General features: G+C 39.8%; 2 protein-coding genes across 5 annotated transcripts; one reads left to right on the plus strand and one right to left on the minus strand.

Annotated features, from left to right (window-relative positions):
- The first annotated feature begins 1,042 nt into the window (after positions 1 to 1,042).
- LOC115752464 lies at positions 1,043 to 10,141 on the plus strand. The gene is made up of 15 exons (XM_030690663.2): positions 1,043 to 1,385; positions 1,584 to 1,711; positions 1,864 to 1,996; positions 3,168 to 3,324; positions 3,408 to 3,486; positions 4,093 to 4,133; positions 4,256 to 4,372; positions 4,522 to 4,602; positions 6,549 to 6,611; positions 6,695 to 6,746; positions 8,160 to 8,234; positions 9,248 to 9,295; positions 9,442 to 9,477; positions 9,572 to 9,646; positions 9,839 to 10,141. Exons 1-15 carry the CDS (start codon positions 1,226 to 1,228, stop codon positions 9,911 to 9,913), a joined length of 1,320 nt encoding a protein of 439 aa, XP_030546523.2. The 5' UTR covers positions 1,043 to 1,225; the 3' UTR covers positions 9,914 to 10,141.
- Positions 10,142 to 11,001: 860 nt separating this feature from the next.
- LOC115752466 (bifunctional protein FolD 1, mitochondrial-like) lies at positions 11,002 to 15,633 on the minus strand. Of its 4 annotated transcripts, XM_048283170.1 has the most exons (6): positions 14,849 to 15,633; positions 14,652 to 14,656; positions 12,789 to 13,105; positions 11,789 to 12,025; positions 11,527 to 11,694; positions 11,002 to 11,365 (listed from the first exon to the last, which is right to left on the minus strand). In XM_048283170.1, the coding sequence occupies exons 1-6, from the start codon at positions 15,049 to 15,051 to the stop codon at positions 11,195 to 11,197; spliced, it is 1,101 nt and encodes a 366-aa protein (XP_048139127.1). In that variant the 5' UTR covers positions 15,052 to 15,633; the 3' UTR covers positions 11,002 to 11,194. The 4 variants fall into 4 exon arrangements, with proteins under 4 accessions (XP_048139127.1, XP_048139126.1, XP_048139125.1 ...); XM_048283169.1 differs by lacking the exon at positions 14,652 to 14,656 and having other exon boundaries at positions 11,789 to 12,044; positions 12,766 to 13,139; positions 14,853 to 15,633; XM_048283168.1 differs by lacking the exon at positions 14,652 to 14,656 and having other exon boundaries at positions 14,837 to 15,633.
- Positions 15,634 to 17,330: the final 1,697 nt, after the last annotated feature.

A 17,330-nucleotide genomic window follows, 5' to 3' on the forward strand; every position in this document is an offset into this window, starting at 1 on the left:
CCTGTATGGAACTTAAAACCATTCACCTCTACTTTCTCTTTGATTTTGTAGTGTTCACCCTCATTTTCCTTAACTAAAAATGAAAAAATAAAATAAAATAAAATAAAAGAAATTAATAGGTTTTCGAGTACCTTAGAACCGACCCTAAAACTTGTGACATGGTAGGTTTCGGGTTTTAGGGTATGACATGTAGGTTTCAAGTTTCAAAAAATGAGGAATCCATTCCGACATGTAGATTCATAGGTTCAAAGTGGAACTTGTAAGGAACTTGAAGCTGCTCACCCCTAAGAACCTATATGTAAATCCTTCTATCTATCGCTCGTTGTGGAGCATTTAATTTTTTCCCTCGGTTGATATTTTGTCCTATAAATAGTAGGGGTTCGATGTAAAATACAAGAATTCGTTACACGTTTGATTTCCTAATCTTCCTAGTTTTCTTAGCCAAAATAAAAATAAAAAATAAAACATGTTCCCTAATTTTGCCATTGCGATGAATTTGAAGAAGAGAGTCTTTGCCGAGGGATAAAAATGTCATTTAGCTTTTCCGAACTAAGTTACTTCCTATTTTCGAGCGAATTTTCCTTGAATTTCGTCTCTTCATTTCAATTTAATTTCGCATTAATTAAAATTGCCGAACGCGCGCCCATTTTATTCCCGCCCCCGCCAAAGGAAGAGCTAATGAGGGAGGCATCCAGACGGAATTATTCCTTCCTTCAGTCAGAATATGCTTTCCATTTTCCACGTCACCATTTTTTTTCTTTTGCCTTTTCGTAAAATTCGTGAAAATTATAAATCGCAATTCGGAAATTATGCTACTCAATATACGGGAAATTATTCCAATTTTTGTTTTTCCGCCGTAACGCCGCACGTACGTATGTATTTTTTTCCATTTAAATTCTCTATTAGCAGGAAAAAAAGGAAAAAAAAACAGAAAAAAAAACAAAAAACAAACAACAAAAAACAAAAAAGGGGCCCGCTTCACAAACGCGCACCGACCGCGACGGGGACTTGATTGCGTTTTCCTGTGGACTTTTAATACCGGAGCGATCTTCTTCTTCTTCTTCTTCTTCCTCCCTCCTCCTCCTGACCTCCGTTGCGGCGACGAATCCCCCGCCGGAAGAGCCGCCGCGCGCGACGGAGCTACAGTTCGTAGCTCGGTTTGGATCCCTCCACCCCCGCGGATCGGCGGAGCTGTTGGTCTCGCCGGGAACCGTCGACCTTGAACATGGCGTCGATGGATGGTCTGGTGCCGATATCTAGATCCTTTCTCGCCTCCTACTACGACAAGTACCCGTTCCCTCCTCTCTCCGAGGACGTCGCTCGGATCTCCTCCCAGCTTCGTTCTCTCTCCAACGGCCTGCTCGAGGATTTCCCTCCTACCGAAGGTACGGCTCTCCGTCTTTACTCTTGTTTGGGAGGATCGCAGGAGGTTGATGCTGGATCGTGCGCGTGTCTGTCTCGTTGTAATGGTTCAATGTGATGTCTGCCCGAGCTTTAATTTGCCGTTTCTTAGACGATTTTGAACGTGTTATGGGCATAACAATACGTGGGAGTCACGCTGGTTTAGTCTGTTGTGGTTTTAGGTGAGCAATTGTTGATAGAGGAGGCAGATGGGACGCCTCCCCATAAAATTGACGAGAACATGTGGAAGAATCGAGAGCAGATGGAAGAGATTGTTTTTCTGCTCGACAAGTCACATTGGCCAATGGCGGTAAGATATTCATGTGTCTAGGAGTTTGCGAATACAAATGTTTACGTAATGTCGAATGTGCGATGATCTCGAGTCTTATGGGTGTTTTCTAGTCAAAGGGTCAGGTTTTTTCATTTTTAATTGGTTGTTTTGCTTTCACACGGTGATTGCAGCTTCAGCAGCAATCAACCACAGAGAACACTGAGCTTGCTACCTTTCTCAGCCAGATCAAAGATAAAATTCAAGAAACTTTGAGTTTGTTGACGTCTTTCCAGGCTAGAAATTCTGAACGTGTATTCAACACAGGTTTCTCTCTCTCTCTCTCTCTCTCTCTCTCTCTTTATGTGTTAGTGCTTGTATAACCAATGCTTTTCATTCACATAACGAACGCTAGCACACTTCTTTTTCATCACTTTTAAGCTTAAAAAAGCACCATCATGTTTGGGATTAATAGCTTTCGACATGTAGATTTGCGGACATAGCTTTAAGTGTTCGCACATGGCAACAGGTCTCGCTATTACAAGCCGGTGCTAAGCTATGAATGGAAATTCGCACCCCTATCCGATTGATGCAGTTTCTATTTAGCTGTCACTACCCACCATTAGTGGCTGAACTTTGTTTCATTCATCTTGTGGGATGAGTTGATGATCAATCTGTGAGAAATGAAGAATTTGAGCGTGGTAAAGAGTGGCTTTATTTTTCAATAAATCTGATGGGAAATTGTTGTCCTGTCATGAGAAGTTGATTCCAAGGACCTAGTTGTCACAAAAATTGAAGCTGGGGTTTTGGTTTTCTTAACTTAAAGGAGGGGCTATGTGTTCATTGCATCTTCTCCTATTATTTATCTGTGTCTTGTTTCATTGTTGAACTCAGAGGAAGACAGTGGATTCAAAGTAAATTTGATTATTGGCTGTCCTTCAGCTCTAAGAGTATGCTTGAGTATCATCTGGACTACTACCGCGCTAAAATCACTTGCATTAGATCCTGAGAGATGGTTTGCAAAAAATACATGACAATGCTTGCAGAATATTTTTTAGGTTTTGGGACCTAATAGTTAAAAGGCCCTTTGTAATGGATTTATGTTATTGTGCATAGGTGAAGCTTTGCGATTCAAAATTTCAAATGTCTTTATGAAATCGCCAAAAGGTCTTTCTGTTTCGTGTTGCTTCATAAATACGACTTTCTTAAGCTTATACCATAATGCATTTCCATTTCTAATTGCTGCAAATCTATGAGAAATCTAGCATAACAGTGCAACATCATTGTGATTTATCTAAATCTTTATCATAAGTGGGCTGTGCATGTTTGCTGTTGCCTCTGTCATAGCTTATACAATTTAGGTCTATATGCTAAATGGGCTTTTTTTTCGCTTGTGGATGCATCTTTTTGGTTGTGATCACTGTGTTGTAACTTAAGTAGCATAGGATGCTGCCAATCTCATAAAGAACTTTTAAACGAGGAATATCAATATCCGCAGTCATGACTTACCTGCCTCAAGACTTCCGGGGGACACTTATTAGACAGCAAAGGGAACGCTCTGAGAGGAACAAGCAAGCAGAGGTTGATACTTTAATTAATTCTGGTGGAAGTATACGAGACAGATATGCACTGCTATGGAAGCAGCAAATGGATAGGTGAGATCTTTGCTTCTCAAACTGCTGGTTGCGATGCCGTTTCTGGGAGTGATCTTATGGTGTAACTTTGAATGACCTCTCAGGAGAAGACAGTTAGCTCAGCTTGGTTCTGCTACAGGTGTCTACAAAACCCTTGTGAAGTACTTAGTAGGGGTTCCACAAGTATGTATTCCTTTTTGCTACCTCTTGCCTTGTCTACTTTTATTTGCACCCTGCTTTTGGAACTGCACTTGTGCTCTCCTTTTGTAATTCTGTCAATTATTCTCATAATAGTTTAGTTGCCTTGCCATCTTTAGATTGAGTGTATTTAATAAAGAGACTATTGTTTAGTTTTACACCATTTTGAATATTTGAGTCTACATGGTAATTGCTGTATGCTTGGTCATAGTTTACCATTATTTTTCTGCCCGTGGGCTGTGGTGGTGCGTGCTGTTTTATAAGCTCTAGAAATTCTGTAGCCTGTTCCTGAGTAGCCTCCTTATTCCAAATCTGGACCAGTACATTGTCCTCTCCTTTGGTATTCCAGCCAAGGGGATAGGCTTGTGGACTTCTGATTCACTAGAAAACTTGTTCGAGCTGGATTTTTTACTATTGCTCCTTTTGCAAGCTCTACAACCACAATAAATTAACTCTTATTCCACAGATTGGATAAATACTTTTAAGCATCTGCACTCGATTCGGTTTTGTGCAAAATGTGCTTGTATCTTTCATTATTATTTCCTTCCTTTTGCTAAGCTCCTTAATATTTTCCTGATGTTTCTGGTACAGGTTTTACTGGACTTCATTAAGCAAATAAATGATGACGATGGGTAAGTTCCAGGGAAGTTTTCTTGTTACCGATGTCTTGTCTGCTTGTGTTGAACTCACCACCTGTGAGCAAGTGATTCCTACAAATACTAAGTTCTGATTGTTTCTAATTAATAACTGACAGGCCCATGGAAGAGCAAAGACAACGATATGGACCTCCTTTGTACAGCCTGACGTCGCTGGTTCTGTTCATTCATCTTTTTCTTTCACTATCTTGGGGACGCTTTGAGACTCGGAAATTGTGAGATGGCTCATCTTTTTCTAATTTTTCTTTATTTCATCTTAGTAAACCTTCCATAAGGAAACCTATGTATCTAGATTCTTGAAAAACGACACTTGCATTTTGTTCTTTTGCATCTATTTATGCACTCGTCATCATGAAATGAGCAGAAAAGGAGAAGAGTTAGCTGCATTGGAGCAAGCGGTGAATGTCTACGCCTCCGAATTCCAGAGATTCATCCAATTTCTCAGGTACTTATATCATGTGATGAGGATGATTACATTAAGAAATATAGATGACAAAAAATGCGCCCATTACTACAACTCATAGTTATGCATACTTAGTTCATTTTTCATTTTCTTATGTTGATGATTTTTCTCTCTTTCTTCTTCTTTTTTGCTGAACATCCTTTTCTTTTCCATTTCTTGTTTCTCTTTAATGGGATAGGCAGCTAAGAACAGTTGAATTTTTTCTAGCTGTCTCTTGGTTTTCTAAGGCTTCCTGGAGTATGAAAACTGATTTATGTTTTGGGAGTAATATAGTTCTGGATTTCTCATGAGCATAATAACACTAAATCTACTGATATTTAATCTAAAATCATCCCTGACATGTTGTAACTGCGAGAATATATATGAAAAGGAGGTCGTGATATCTTGATGAAAAACAGAAATTGGAGGTGCAAAATGTGTCCATATTTATGTTTCTTGTAAGGTTGGTATGTTTTTTAAAATTAAGAGTATCCATACATATAAGCTCCTATAACCAGATGATATAAAAACTATTATTTTGCTTGAAAGAACTTTCACGAGAATATTAACACGATAAACAAATCTGTCATAGTAACTTTTTTCTTATCTGAAAGAGAAAATAGGTTTTAAATATTGCCAGCAATGAAAAATTTTAACTCTTGAATAGTGAAGAATCTGTTAAGGCATAGATGCTTCAAAAAAATAAGTTCAAAAGGAAAGATGCATGAATGCACTACTGTAGTGCTAGTGTGATAGTTGCAAATCCCAAATCCTGAACAGGCTGCTCTCCTAGAAACCACTCAACTCCAAAACCAGAGATTTTTCTTGAGAGGCTTTGACAAATGTGTTGTTGACTAGATGTAGTTAGTACTGATTAAGTAGTTACCGTGGAATGTCACTTTTGAACAGTCAGGTAGTGGAATTGATATTGGTCAATTGAAAATGTCACATTTGTACGAAATGACTGCACATTTGTGGCTTCTATTTGGAAACGATTAACTGATTGAGTTATGGTTCAGTTCGTTATCAGAGGCTTAGTGCTGGACCCCTTGAGCTATTACGATACACAGCCTATGTTGCAGCTGGCTGAAACTTGAAAGTTAAGCTGGGTTGTAAGATATTCTTAACAAATTGACTAGTATGCTTAAAGCCTTGGTTTGGAATGCAACAATGTGTTTTTCAGAAAACTTTTTATCTGTAATCCTTATCAGCCCATTTTCGACACAGGTATAGCACACTTTAGCTTGCTGATCCATATAGCAGTCTGCCACATCAATGCTGAATAGCCGTTATTTTGACTCAGATTCCACAATCATAGTGTCTCGTGCTGCAAAGCCTTTGTTATCCTGTAGCTACTGGCCTACTGCTGGTGGGATGGTTAAAAAAAATTTTAGTTGCCATTAAAGTTCTCTACTAGAAATTAGATTGAAGTTCTCTACTTGAGGGTCAGTGGGCCTCCAGAAGAGGGTCATTGCAATTACATCGTCTTTTAGAGGCTAGGCAAACAATGAATTGGAAGACGGCACACAGTAGTTCTGTCAAGTTACTTTATTCAATCAAGATATATTGTATAATCAATGATAGAACATCCTAAGCACACAAAGACTCAGCTTATGGTGTCTGAAAGATATTAAGGAAAGCAACATGCATTTTAAGTAGCAGTATGATAAACTGAATCAGATGATAATCCTATCTTTTGAACTTTAAAGCATGGGTCCTCTAACAAGAATATGTCAAATCTGTTGCTTTTATAAGTTTGCTGACTTTGTGTCACGTGGTGAAATTTTATGCCGGCAACGAATAGAAACTGTTTAGAGGTTCTTCGTTGTTATGCATGTGTTTCTTTTCATCCCTACGCCATACTTAGGCACCTTAGGCATCATGGTGTTACTTCTACTCGACATTTTTTTTTTTTTTTTGTATTGACCAGTATATCTTCCTTCTTCTAGTGAAGTATTTGTGAATTCCCCCTTCTTCATATCAGCAGAGGAAGCAGGCGCCCTAGAAGCAGGGTAATTTTGTCGTAATTTCATTCTTGCCTTTCTCTGACATAACTCTGATATGTCTTCTCAAGCATCCGGTTTTTTTTCTGCAGGCAAAATGATGACTATAAAGAGATAAGTATACCAGCTGGTAAAACTCATGAGGTACGTTTTTAACCTTAGTCAAATAACTGCATTTGAAGCAAGCTACATATTCCTTTGTACCAATTTTTTCTCTTCTGGCATCACTGAGTCGATCTTGACTGCATAACTGATGGTTATAAGCAGTTGAATCCGCTCGTAGATTAGAGATGAATTTGTATTAGAGATGAGATTTTCTGCATTAATAGATTGATACGATCGTCATATCTCTACTTATGCACAGATATATGGAATATCATTCTTCATTGGTCGAATAGCTAGTGGTCTTCAATTAAGAATTTAGACTATGAATGCAGATGAAATTTTTTTTTATGGGTAAAAAATGCAGATGACTAAGAGGTGTCGATTCTGACAATTATGAGCTGGGAAATAATCGATTACTGTTTCTTCTGAATTTTTATAATTGGGTAGCATGTTCTTAGATGACTTATAGTCTAGAATTCTGTTTTTGGTCTTCTCCTTGATTTCCTAATCATGGGTCCTACCAGAATGGTGCCAACCATGAGATATAAGGGATATCCTTGGACTTTAAATTTGTTCAATGTAGTTCATGAACTTTAGCCCAATGTACAATGTCATCCATGAGATTTTAATTTGTTCAATGTGGTCCCTGGACTTTTGGTACATTTCAAGTTCGGGACAAATCAGACATTTTTATACGGTTCAGGTACTAAATTGAACATGTACCAAAAGTTCAAGGACCACATTGAACAAATTAATAAAGATCGGGAATGACATTGTCCATTGGGCTAAAGTTTAGGGACCGCATTGAACAAATTTAAAGTTCAGGGACCACATTACGCATTGGGCTAAAGCTCGGGGACCATTTTTGTCATTTACTATGGTAAAAAATATGTTGTGGATCTAACTCCTGCGCTGGATATATTTTGTTGGTTCAGAAGTTTAGAAACTCCAGAGAATGATGAGATTCAATAGCTAAAGACCTGATTGGTCCAAAGACTTTATGTTGATGGTTGGAATCAATATTTGTATCCATTTAAAAGTTTTTATCCTTTGTGGTTTCTTCCCTAACACAAGCCAAAACAAAGTCTTCTAGCTTCCTTTGCTGTTCCCTCCTAGTTTTTTTTTTTTTTTTGGTCCAAGCCCTCCTAGTTAATAAGTCCATCCTCCTGATGAAAGTTTGGATTCTGCTTGCTGCGCCCTGCCATCCTCGCACGAAAGTTAAGTATGTGATACTTATGGTTTGCACTTTGTCCAAGTCCATGTATATTGCATAAAACAATGGGATTGCTGTGCTTCAGAATCACAAGTCAACTGGGTTAATTGATGTCTCAAAATATCTGGTTATGGGTCACGGAACCCATCTTGTCTATTAGTAACTTTTTGCTCCTGCTGTAACCTTGATGGGTGTTGTGGTTCCAAATTTCTGATGCTTCATAATGAACTCTATGCTAGGTTTCCTTGATGGTGGATTCCTTGAACTCATACATTGCATGGGATTTTGCACTGGTACAAAGCAAGATTAACCTAGTAAGTCGCGAGGCTTTCTTTCCCGTGGTTGTTGAATCACCTGTACTCTGTAAGAAATTTTTGCTTCTCACTGTAATAGGATTTTTTTTAACTTGACATCTTACATTTAAGACTATGTACTGGGTGGCCCATCATCTAAGGGAGGTGGCAAGCTGTTTATGTTTGCCATTTCTTCATGATTTTTCATATCTTTCGTCCTCTCTTAGAATCAACCGTCCTTTGACCACAATTGCTCGATGCTGCTGAAAGAAGATAGAGGGATATGTTGGTATAAGAGTTAAAAGTATTAGCTTGAATAGTTCATGCTGAACCATTTAATAAATTTTTAAGAGAGAAAGAAGTGTTTTCCTGCGGCACCATCCTCCCTTTATAATGCCATGAAAACATGGGGTTATTTCACTAACTTGAATAAATCATTCCTGTGGAAACTATTGGGATTTGTAAACCAAAATCTCGAAGTGGAAGGCCAATTGCCCCAGTATTCTCAAACATGCCTGAAACTTTCCTATTCATTGAGAAGTAGCTGCAGCCATTTAGCTTTGACTGAAAGCAATAATTCTCGTGCATGACCTCAACATGTCCTCTAATTTGTGATGTCAATTGTAGACCCAAGACTGACCAAACCAGCCTTGTTTACAGAGAGATTACCCACTACCATCTCTCTTACCCATTGCTTCCATGTCCATAGCTTGGTTAGCTTGATCTTAAATTGCATTTGGCTTGACTTTATGGACAAGTTCTTCAAGTCTTAGATTATAGTTTGATCTCGAGTCAAACAAACACTTTCTTGAATTTGGTTGTGGGTTGAATTTTTTGAGCTTGAGTATCTTTTTTACAATTTGATGATGGTAGTTGAAATGAGTGCCTCTTTTATAGACATCAGGCAGGACGTAATTTGGCAGTTGAATTAGAAGAATTAAAGTGAACGCATGGTCTGGATTGTTAGTTTTTTGCTATGCAAGCTAGAGAAAATTGCAAGAATATCTTTTGACATATGTTCTTCCATCTTTCAGGACATTGGATTTAGCGTGGAGTGTATAAATCCTTCCGGAGAAAAAACTGTGAGTTACAATATTTTAGCATCCGCCAGCTACATACTCAACTACGAATTATCTAAATTCTTGTTTTTTTGGGACCTTTTTGTAGACCTTTTATTTTTCCTCTGAAACTGCTGATCTTTGACTGCATCTCGTTGGCTGTTTTGCAGTTGATATTACCCTACCGTCGTTATGATTCTGACCAAGTGAGTGCTGCATTTTTTATTCGTTCATATCCTCAATAGCTTGATTTCTATGAGAAGCAAATTAATTCTCGGCTTTCAATTGCTTTCTGGGCAGGGGAACTTTTGCACATGCGTTGCTGGAAATTACAAGCTAGTCTGGGATAATTCATATTCCACATTCTTTAAGAAGGTATATGCTCTTTTCTTTTGGGGATACATCATGTTGCTTCAACATTTTATTGCTTTATGGGTATTTTTCAGAAGTAGTACGATCATTGCTTTTTCAAAGAGAGAATCGAAGTATTTTGAGTTTTGTGACTTTCATTACGAGAAGGAATTAGTACACTATGCTCATGATATAGAGGTTGAATTTCGCGAATAGGCCCTTCGTTACAAGGTAGACTGCATCCCTCCAGTTGTGGAGCCAGTTCAGTCCATGTCTGAGGAGGAAGCATGAGGAGGGCCTCTTTGTCGGTTTATTTGCATTTTGTTTGTCACATTTTGTTTTAGTCTCTGCCCCCCAGAATATTTGCTGGGATGGATATCTTGCCTGGGTAATCCTTTCTCATTGAGAATGTGATCCAAGTGTTAAATTGTTCCTAAGTTGTAACTTTTCTGTACATACTCCACGACCCAATGTAACCAATTCTTCTTTATGATTATTGAAAGATGATTAGTCCCTTCAGTCATCAACGCAGTTTTCTTACTGTCTGGAAGGGAAAATGCTCTCTCGGATAAGCGTAGGACTGAGTTAATTGAAACAGCGAATATGAAAGTGGGTCAATTTAGGAAAGCAGTAATGCCTTGGAAGAGAAGGGTCACGCCAGAACCTCAGATTCTGCTAATCGAGGCGACCAATGAAGGAAAGAGGAAGGAATGAGACGAGAGAGAGGGCCCGCTTGGAGTTGGGTCGAGGTAGTCGTCCTATCGACTAATGCAAATTTCAAGAACCTGAGTTTCTTTGCATTGGCGTGCTCTCTGGTCAAAACCTCTCTTCCTTTCTTAGCCACATACCCGATGATTCAGGATAATGAATTTGATCTTAAACGGTACTCGTTGCCTCTTAAAATGATGGCATGAGATGAAATATTTGAACTAGCATCTAAATTGCGCACCGGTTAGATTTCTAATGGCCAAACACCTAACCTGAGAGCTAATATAGTCTGACCAACCATCCGACAGGAGAGCTAATATCTAAGTAGTATGCTTCTTTTCTTTCTTTTCCTCCTGGGGAGTTAATATACATTGTTCTAGGTGATAAAAGTAAGAGCAACTTGGTTTGGACATTAATATGTAACAGGCTTTGCTTCATTTGACAACAATTTATACAGTAGACCTTTTCTAATGAATAGTAACCGTCACAAAATCTGTAGTCAGTGGCTTTTTACGTATAGCGTAACTGGTCCACTGGCTATTATTACCACACACTTGGGGCATAAATGTATCCCTTTTTCAGCCAAAGGCTTGTAAAAAGCCCATATTTTTACGAACCTCCCGTTCAGTTAGTAAATGCTGCCCGAGCAAGGCAGTCGACAATCTTAACAATGGTTGGATAAAAACCTACATAAACTATTTCTTTACTCCTTTCTCTTAAGATATGACAACTTCAAGAGATCCCTAACCGTAACATATACAGCTACTGTGCATTATGACTCTACAAAAAAGCTACCCACCATAGGAAAGCTATCAGAAATATTCTGGGCAAGAAATACAAAAGTCTTTCCATGTATCCTGTAAGTCAAGAAAAATCATATGCCCGCTTAGCGGCATCAAGAGTATTGGACAGAAGCATGGCAATTGTCATGGGACCTACTCCTCCAGGTACAGGGGTTAAAGCACTCGCCACCTGCACGGCTTCCTCATAGCAAACATCTCCCAGAAGACGGTACCCATGCTCATGGTTTGGATCCTGTCCCACACAGTCCATAATGATCTTACAGATTTGTCACAAATATAGCAAAAGGGAAAGAGCGCCTTCCGTGTCAACTACAATAAGTGCATGCATATCAAGGCTGCCGACCATCATTGTAATGTCATACTATACACTGCACCATATGACAGAATTCTCACCTCGATTGGATGAGTTCCAACATCAATAATGACAGCTCCTGGTTTAAGCCAACTGCCACGGACCAAATTTGGTACTCCGGCAGCCGTGACCACGATGTCAGCTTCCCGTGTGATCTCTTCAGGGTTCTTAGTGAAAGCATGCACAACACTCACCGTCGCATGGTGCCTCTGCCCGATAATGCTAGTGAGTAAAAATCTCTGATCTTGCAGAAGAAAAAAACATGCGCGATCCCCCTTTTTCTGAAAAATTAAATCTTAATACCTGCAACAGCAAGAATGTGGGCAACCCAACAATGTTGCTCCTCCCAATAACCACAGCTTTTCTCCCCATGATATCAATACCAGATCTTATCAATAACTCGACACAACCTTTTGGAGTGCAGGGGATGAACAGAGGCTCCCTTCCTCTCATTGCAAGATTACCCATATTAAGTGGGTGGAAGCCATCAACATCTTTTTCTAGGCTCAGAGCATTCAAAATTCTCTCCTCATTCAAATGCTGCCATAGGGAATATATACTGCATCAGCGAGCAAATAGTTTATAGAACACTGTATATTCAAGATTCAGGCACCGCCCAAAGCAGCAATTCCACAAGTCAGTCATGGTACTGCATCATGTTCATAGCAGAGTTGACAGAATCAGGTAAATCAACCTCATCTTTTCTCTGTAAAACCTTACTGAACGAGAGCATCACTCAAGAATGCACTTTTATGGTTCTTTAAAATAGGGCATCTGACCGTACAGCCTCACTTCAAGAATGGACTGCAATGTGATGGGCTTTTGGAATGAAGCAAGGGACTAGGGAATCTAAGGACCATAGAGAGAGAAGTAAGAGCAGGTATATTTTTCGGTCACGAGAGATGGCCAATTTATGTGCTATCATAGTTGTATAAAACAGGGTGAATGTCCAAAGGCCTCCTGCATTTTCACGTGTCCCTTTGTGCCCTAATTTCAATAATTATAGTCCTATCTACTATTCATGCTTGTGAAAATAGTCCTTTAGTTAGGACATCTAATATTGTTGTTTTAAGTGACAGCCTCTTAACACGTAGGAAGATTGAGTCAGAAACACAATAGAATAGAAGAACTATTTCCACCAAAGTGAATCATATAGGGACTAAAGTGGATAGATCAAAGTTCAGGAGGTCATGTACACATAATCCCAAGTACAAGGATCTGTACACTGTTCACCCCTGCTCACTCCCTCCCTTGCGAAAAAGAAAAAAAGAGATACGCACAGAGAGCAGCTTTGAGTAGTTACATTTGGTAAAGGCAGCTGCACGAGAATACCATGAATTGACGGATCGTTTTCAAAACTTAATAAGGCCTTGAGAATGTCATCTTCTGAACAATCGTTAGGTAACTGTGCCAGTACAGACTTGATTCCAGCTTCTTCACAAGCTTTCATCTTGTTTCTGACATAAGTTTCAGAATCCTTTCTCCATCCCACCATAATTACAGCCAAGCCCGGAATCCTATCAATAGAGTTCTTCATCCTTCCAACTTCACTCGCTATTCTTGACCTGATTCCATCAGCAATCAACTTCCCATCGATCATCGCAGCTGTCTGTCCATTGGCTGTGATGAATATCCAATATACTCAATGCTGGGTCTTAGAGTAGAAATCAATTTCAAGACATGAGACAAATCAGTTCTTAAATTATCTCTCCCATACAACTCATAAAGTAAGGTTGAACACAACAATCTTTATTTCTTTCTTACTCACCAAAACTCACCTCATTGATCAAACCATCACAAGATAAATAACAAAAAGATTCGATCACAACTTCTCACACATATTTCTGGAAGTGAGACTAAAAACAAACATGCTAAAATAAGCTCGACAACACAGTTGAACAACAAATATTGGACTGTGGTTTCATTGATGTATAAACCAGATAATTACTGTCAAAAGAACTCGAGAAACTTTCACAATTCACCACAAATACAAAACATAGATGATTGTACACTTACAAAAATTGTTCATTAATTTCCATTGTTTTTCTTTAAGGAAGAACACATAAAGTCGTATGCTGCATATTATAGTCACTACTCCTTTCCGTCAATAATACTACTACTCATTTTGATAATAATTCAGGTTCAAAGCTATAGGTAGGGAACACTTCCCTGCTTGTCAGGGAAAACCATATTCCTAGCAAGCTTATAGAATTGAGGTAAAACACCAGGAAAGAGCAGTTTTTCCAAGGGGGCCATCTCTTAACATAGGAAAAAAAAATTCACTTCAGTGAATTTTAGGATCACCAGGCAGTAAGAGAGGAAAACAAAGCCGATTACATCTTCACTCAACGGACTTCTTACAAGAGCACATAAGATGCTCTGTCTATGGGGTAGAGAAAACACCACCACATTATTTACTATCTACCTGCTAACTAATGGCTAACAGCCTAACACTACAACATATACTTCAACAATTTTATATATTTGTGTAATTCAAGTTCACAAAAAGAATCTTATAGAAAAAGTATGCTAGAAAGGAATCGACTATAAAGTTAAAACCTGAGTGTCCAAAAGGCTGATGTTCTGACAGAAAGGGATTTAATCTAATAATGAATCAGAAATCTAACAAATTCAACTTTTCAACTAGTGTAAACACGTAGTTGAGGAAATATATTAGTATTCTAGTAAAGTTCATGTAACACTCAAAGGTTCATATTCTAGTAAATTTCACATTTATTGGTTATCAATAAATATGCTATACAATTCTCTACCAGTGAAAAGTTGCGTTTTGCCATCTATTATGGTATTGTTTTCAGTGTATGAACAAATCTATTATGTAATATCGACGTTGTAAAAGACGACAACACTTGAAACTAGAAAATTAGTAGTATACCATTTAGCTAGAACAATTCAAAACTTCAGTCAAGCCAAAACAACAGAAGAACTAAGCAAGGTGAACTGCATTCAATTCATCTTCAATCAACCCTCAAATTCCCCCACCTCGCATTAAATAGACAGAGTATGTGCACGGGAACAAGAAGTGTAATGGGCTGGCAGACGCAAAGTGGTGCAGTCTAACCATGAATGAACACCTTGTGATAGCAAGCCTCATTGTTAAGTTCCAAAAAGTCAATGCCTAAAGAACTGAATCGAAAAGAGATGGTACATTGGCTTCCATGGAAACAAAACAGAACGGGAACAAAAATTGAAGGACTACAAGCAGGAGAGCCAGCAGGATATGGGAAGCAGTGCAGTAGTTAAACTTACTACAAAAGGCATAAGAAAAACAAATTGCATCAAAAGATATACATAGATTCATCAACTCACTCACATAGAACTAACACAAAATACATGGAAAGCTACTTACGGTTGAATGGCGGACCAGAATGGCTAAAATTGGGAGCCCACACATCCGGGAGATCAAGTGAAACAAGAGGCGGCGACATGATAATTTGGGAGCTATGCTTATCCTCCGCAACAGAATGCACAGCCCGTGGCCGTGTAGATACTGTTGACCCGACTGACTTTCTCAACCTTTGAGTCAAAACCCTCATCAGCACCACCATTTTTTCTGCCTCTTGCACCTTCCAAAGTTCTAAGCCTTCTAACCCTCCTCCTCTCTTACCTTTTTCTCATTCCCGTGTCCCGAACACCACCCAGGTTTTCCACAGTAAGGCAGCGGCCACACAGACTCATAACACAAGCTAACTTTCACCAGATAGCCAAAACAACGACGCCGTCCACGATCATCTCGTAGTCTCAGGTCTTAATGGAAGCTCTACTTCTACAACTCGACATTACCGAGCTAGTTTCAGTCACCATTATCCAAGAGGGAATGCGTGCTCGGGTTAAACAACCAGAACCCAGAATTTAAACTGCACGCGCATCGCCATTCCACGATGAGACTAACCCCGAACCATCACCCGACAAACTCTTCGAACGACATCCATGGCGCTGTGTATGGAGACTCAATAATCACAACGAGCCGTTCGCTAGCGATTTCCAATCGGGAACTCAAAAATCACCTGAGGGGTCGGGGATGGACTCACCGCGTCGTTCGATTCGCCGTCGAAAGTCGTCGGGCGTTTGCCTCCGGGATCCTCTCGTGAGCTCCGTCATCTACACTCTCTCCATCTCTCTCTCCCTCCACTGTAAGCTGACGACGCAGATTTTCTGGTAGGACGAACTTGGGCTTGGATTTCCTTCGCGGGCCTTCCTTGGATCGGGCCATTTTTGGGCCGAGCAATGGAGTGGGCTAAGAGGCCCATTGACTTTTATATCCAATGCATTTCTCCACCACTCCGCGACCCGACTTGCCTACACCGGACCTGTTCCATGGGTCACTGGGACCCGATTCGACTTTTGTGATTATTAAGCATCAAACAACGCGGTGTCGGTGGCTAGGCTTTGTGGAAAAATTTGCAAGAGATTAGTGGATCAAATGCTTCAACTTGGTCTCAATATTGCGTACTTTACTCTTATGTAGGATTTCATCATTTGAATCCTTATTCCTAACCAACTTTTCTTCCGTATCTATCGATCTTGATTATTTTGTAGTTCCCTCTTGTTGTGAATCCTGTTTTTTTTTTTTTTTTTCGAGGACTGATTGCTTCTTGAGACCCATCTCTCGCAACACCCGCTCATCTTGCTACGTTGATTTCTTCGATGATTTATCGAAAGAGAGATGTGAAGCGAAGGGCCAAAACTTGGGTAATGCTGGACCGGCTTGGTCACCATGATATTTGTGGATGATCGGTTCCATGGTGGTTTGGTTTCCACCCTGGAACTGGGAACCACCCGTGAAGGGTCGGTTCCACCAATTGAGAATTGGGAACTACTCGGGGCCGGACTGGGTGGTCCGATTTCTAGGTGGGTCCATGGAACTGGCCATGCCTTCCAAGACTCCCAAATCCCCACCATAAGTATGCCTTAAACTTGGAAATATGCATATTCTAAAAACCTGGAAATATGCTTTAAACCTGAAAATATGCATGTTCCCACAACCTGCAAGATATGAGCACTATTAAATTTGCAAGATATCAACAAGATATACATTTGCAACCCATCGGGTGGCCATTTTCGGTTTTTTCAAAAATTCGTGGTGCCAATATCTTACACGGGCTTCATCGAGGACTAGTTGTGCTTCACCACTGGTTTAAGCGCAAGCTCGTCGGCCCCCCGGACACCTCGGTTATAAAAAAAAAAACAAAATATATATTTGCAATTCCATTTCCAAAAATACGGACATCTTCATTGCAGCTCGAAGGAGAGATTGACCGATAGAGGGCCGAAGGTGGGAGGCAAGCGAGAGCGATCGAGTTGAGACTTGAGAGGATTCGTGAAAGAGAAGAGAGGGAGACGAGGGTGTCCGTGAGCATCCCTCACCGAGTGAAATTGCCAAATTAGGATTTTTGAAAATTTTAACACAAAAATTAATGTCTATGTGTGTGCAGGTCCGGTCCAGGCGGTCTGGAATAGGCGGTTCCACATCCGGAATCCGGAATTAGATCGATACGCACCAGGTCCAATAAATGAGAATTAGATCGGTCTCCAAAGGAATCGCTTAGAACCGGCGGGTTCGGCCCGATTCAGATCTGTTGCCGATTCTGTCACATACTCCGAATAGTATATACACCGTATTTTATACCCGGTCCCTTTTTCCTTAAAATGGACCAAATCCACGAGTCAAATCCTTCCTTTTCCGAGCCTAAAAAAGATCTGCATCCTCCCCAGTTCTATTTCCCTGCCATGCACCAATTATCACCACTAAAGTCACAACGAGCCATTGAAAGCCAACATCAAGTCACATCCAACACGAAGACAATTAATGAGAAAAATCCACAAC

The sequence above is a fragment of the Rhodamnia argentea genome, chromosome 7 (genome assembly GCF_020921035.1).
Source record: "Rhodamnia argentea isolate NSW1041297 chromosome 7, ASM2092103v1, whole genome shotgun sequence".
Taxonomy (NCBI): Eukaryota; Viridiplantae; Streptophyta; class Magnoliopsida; order Myrtales; family Myrtaceae; genus Rhodamnia; species Rhodamnia argentea.

Coding starts and splice junctions, on each gene's coding strand:
- LOC115752464 (XM_030690663.2), top strand. CDS start 1,226: ATGGCGTCGATGGATGGTCTGGTGCCGATATCTAGATCCTTTCTCGCC. Junction 3,325..3,407: donor TGGAAGCAGCAAATGGATAG/GTGAGATCTTTG, acceptor ATGACCTCTCAG/GAGAAGACAGTTAGCTCAGC. Junction 6,747..8,159: donor CAGCTGGTAAAACTCATGAG/GTACGTTTTTAA, acceptor ACTCTATGCTAG/GTTTCCTTGATGGTGGATTC.
- LOC115752466 (XM_048283170.1), bottom strand. CDS start 15,051: ATGGTGGTGCTGATGAGGGTTTTGACTCAAAGGTTGAGAAAGTCAGTC. Junction 11,695..11,788: donor CCACATTCTTGCTGTTGCAG/GTATTAAGATTT, acceptor ATTATCGGGCAG/AGGCACCATGCGACGGTGAG. Junction 11,366..11,526: donor TTGGAACTCATCCAATCGAG/GTGAGAATTCTG, acceptor TGTGTGGGACAG/GATCCAAACCATGAGCATGG.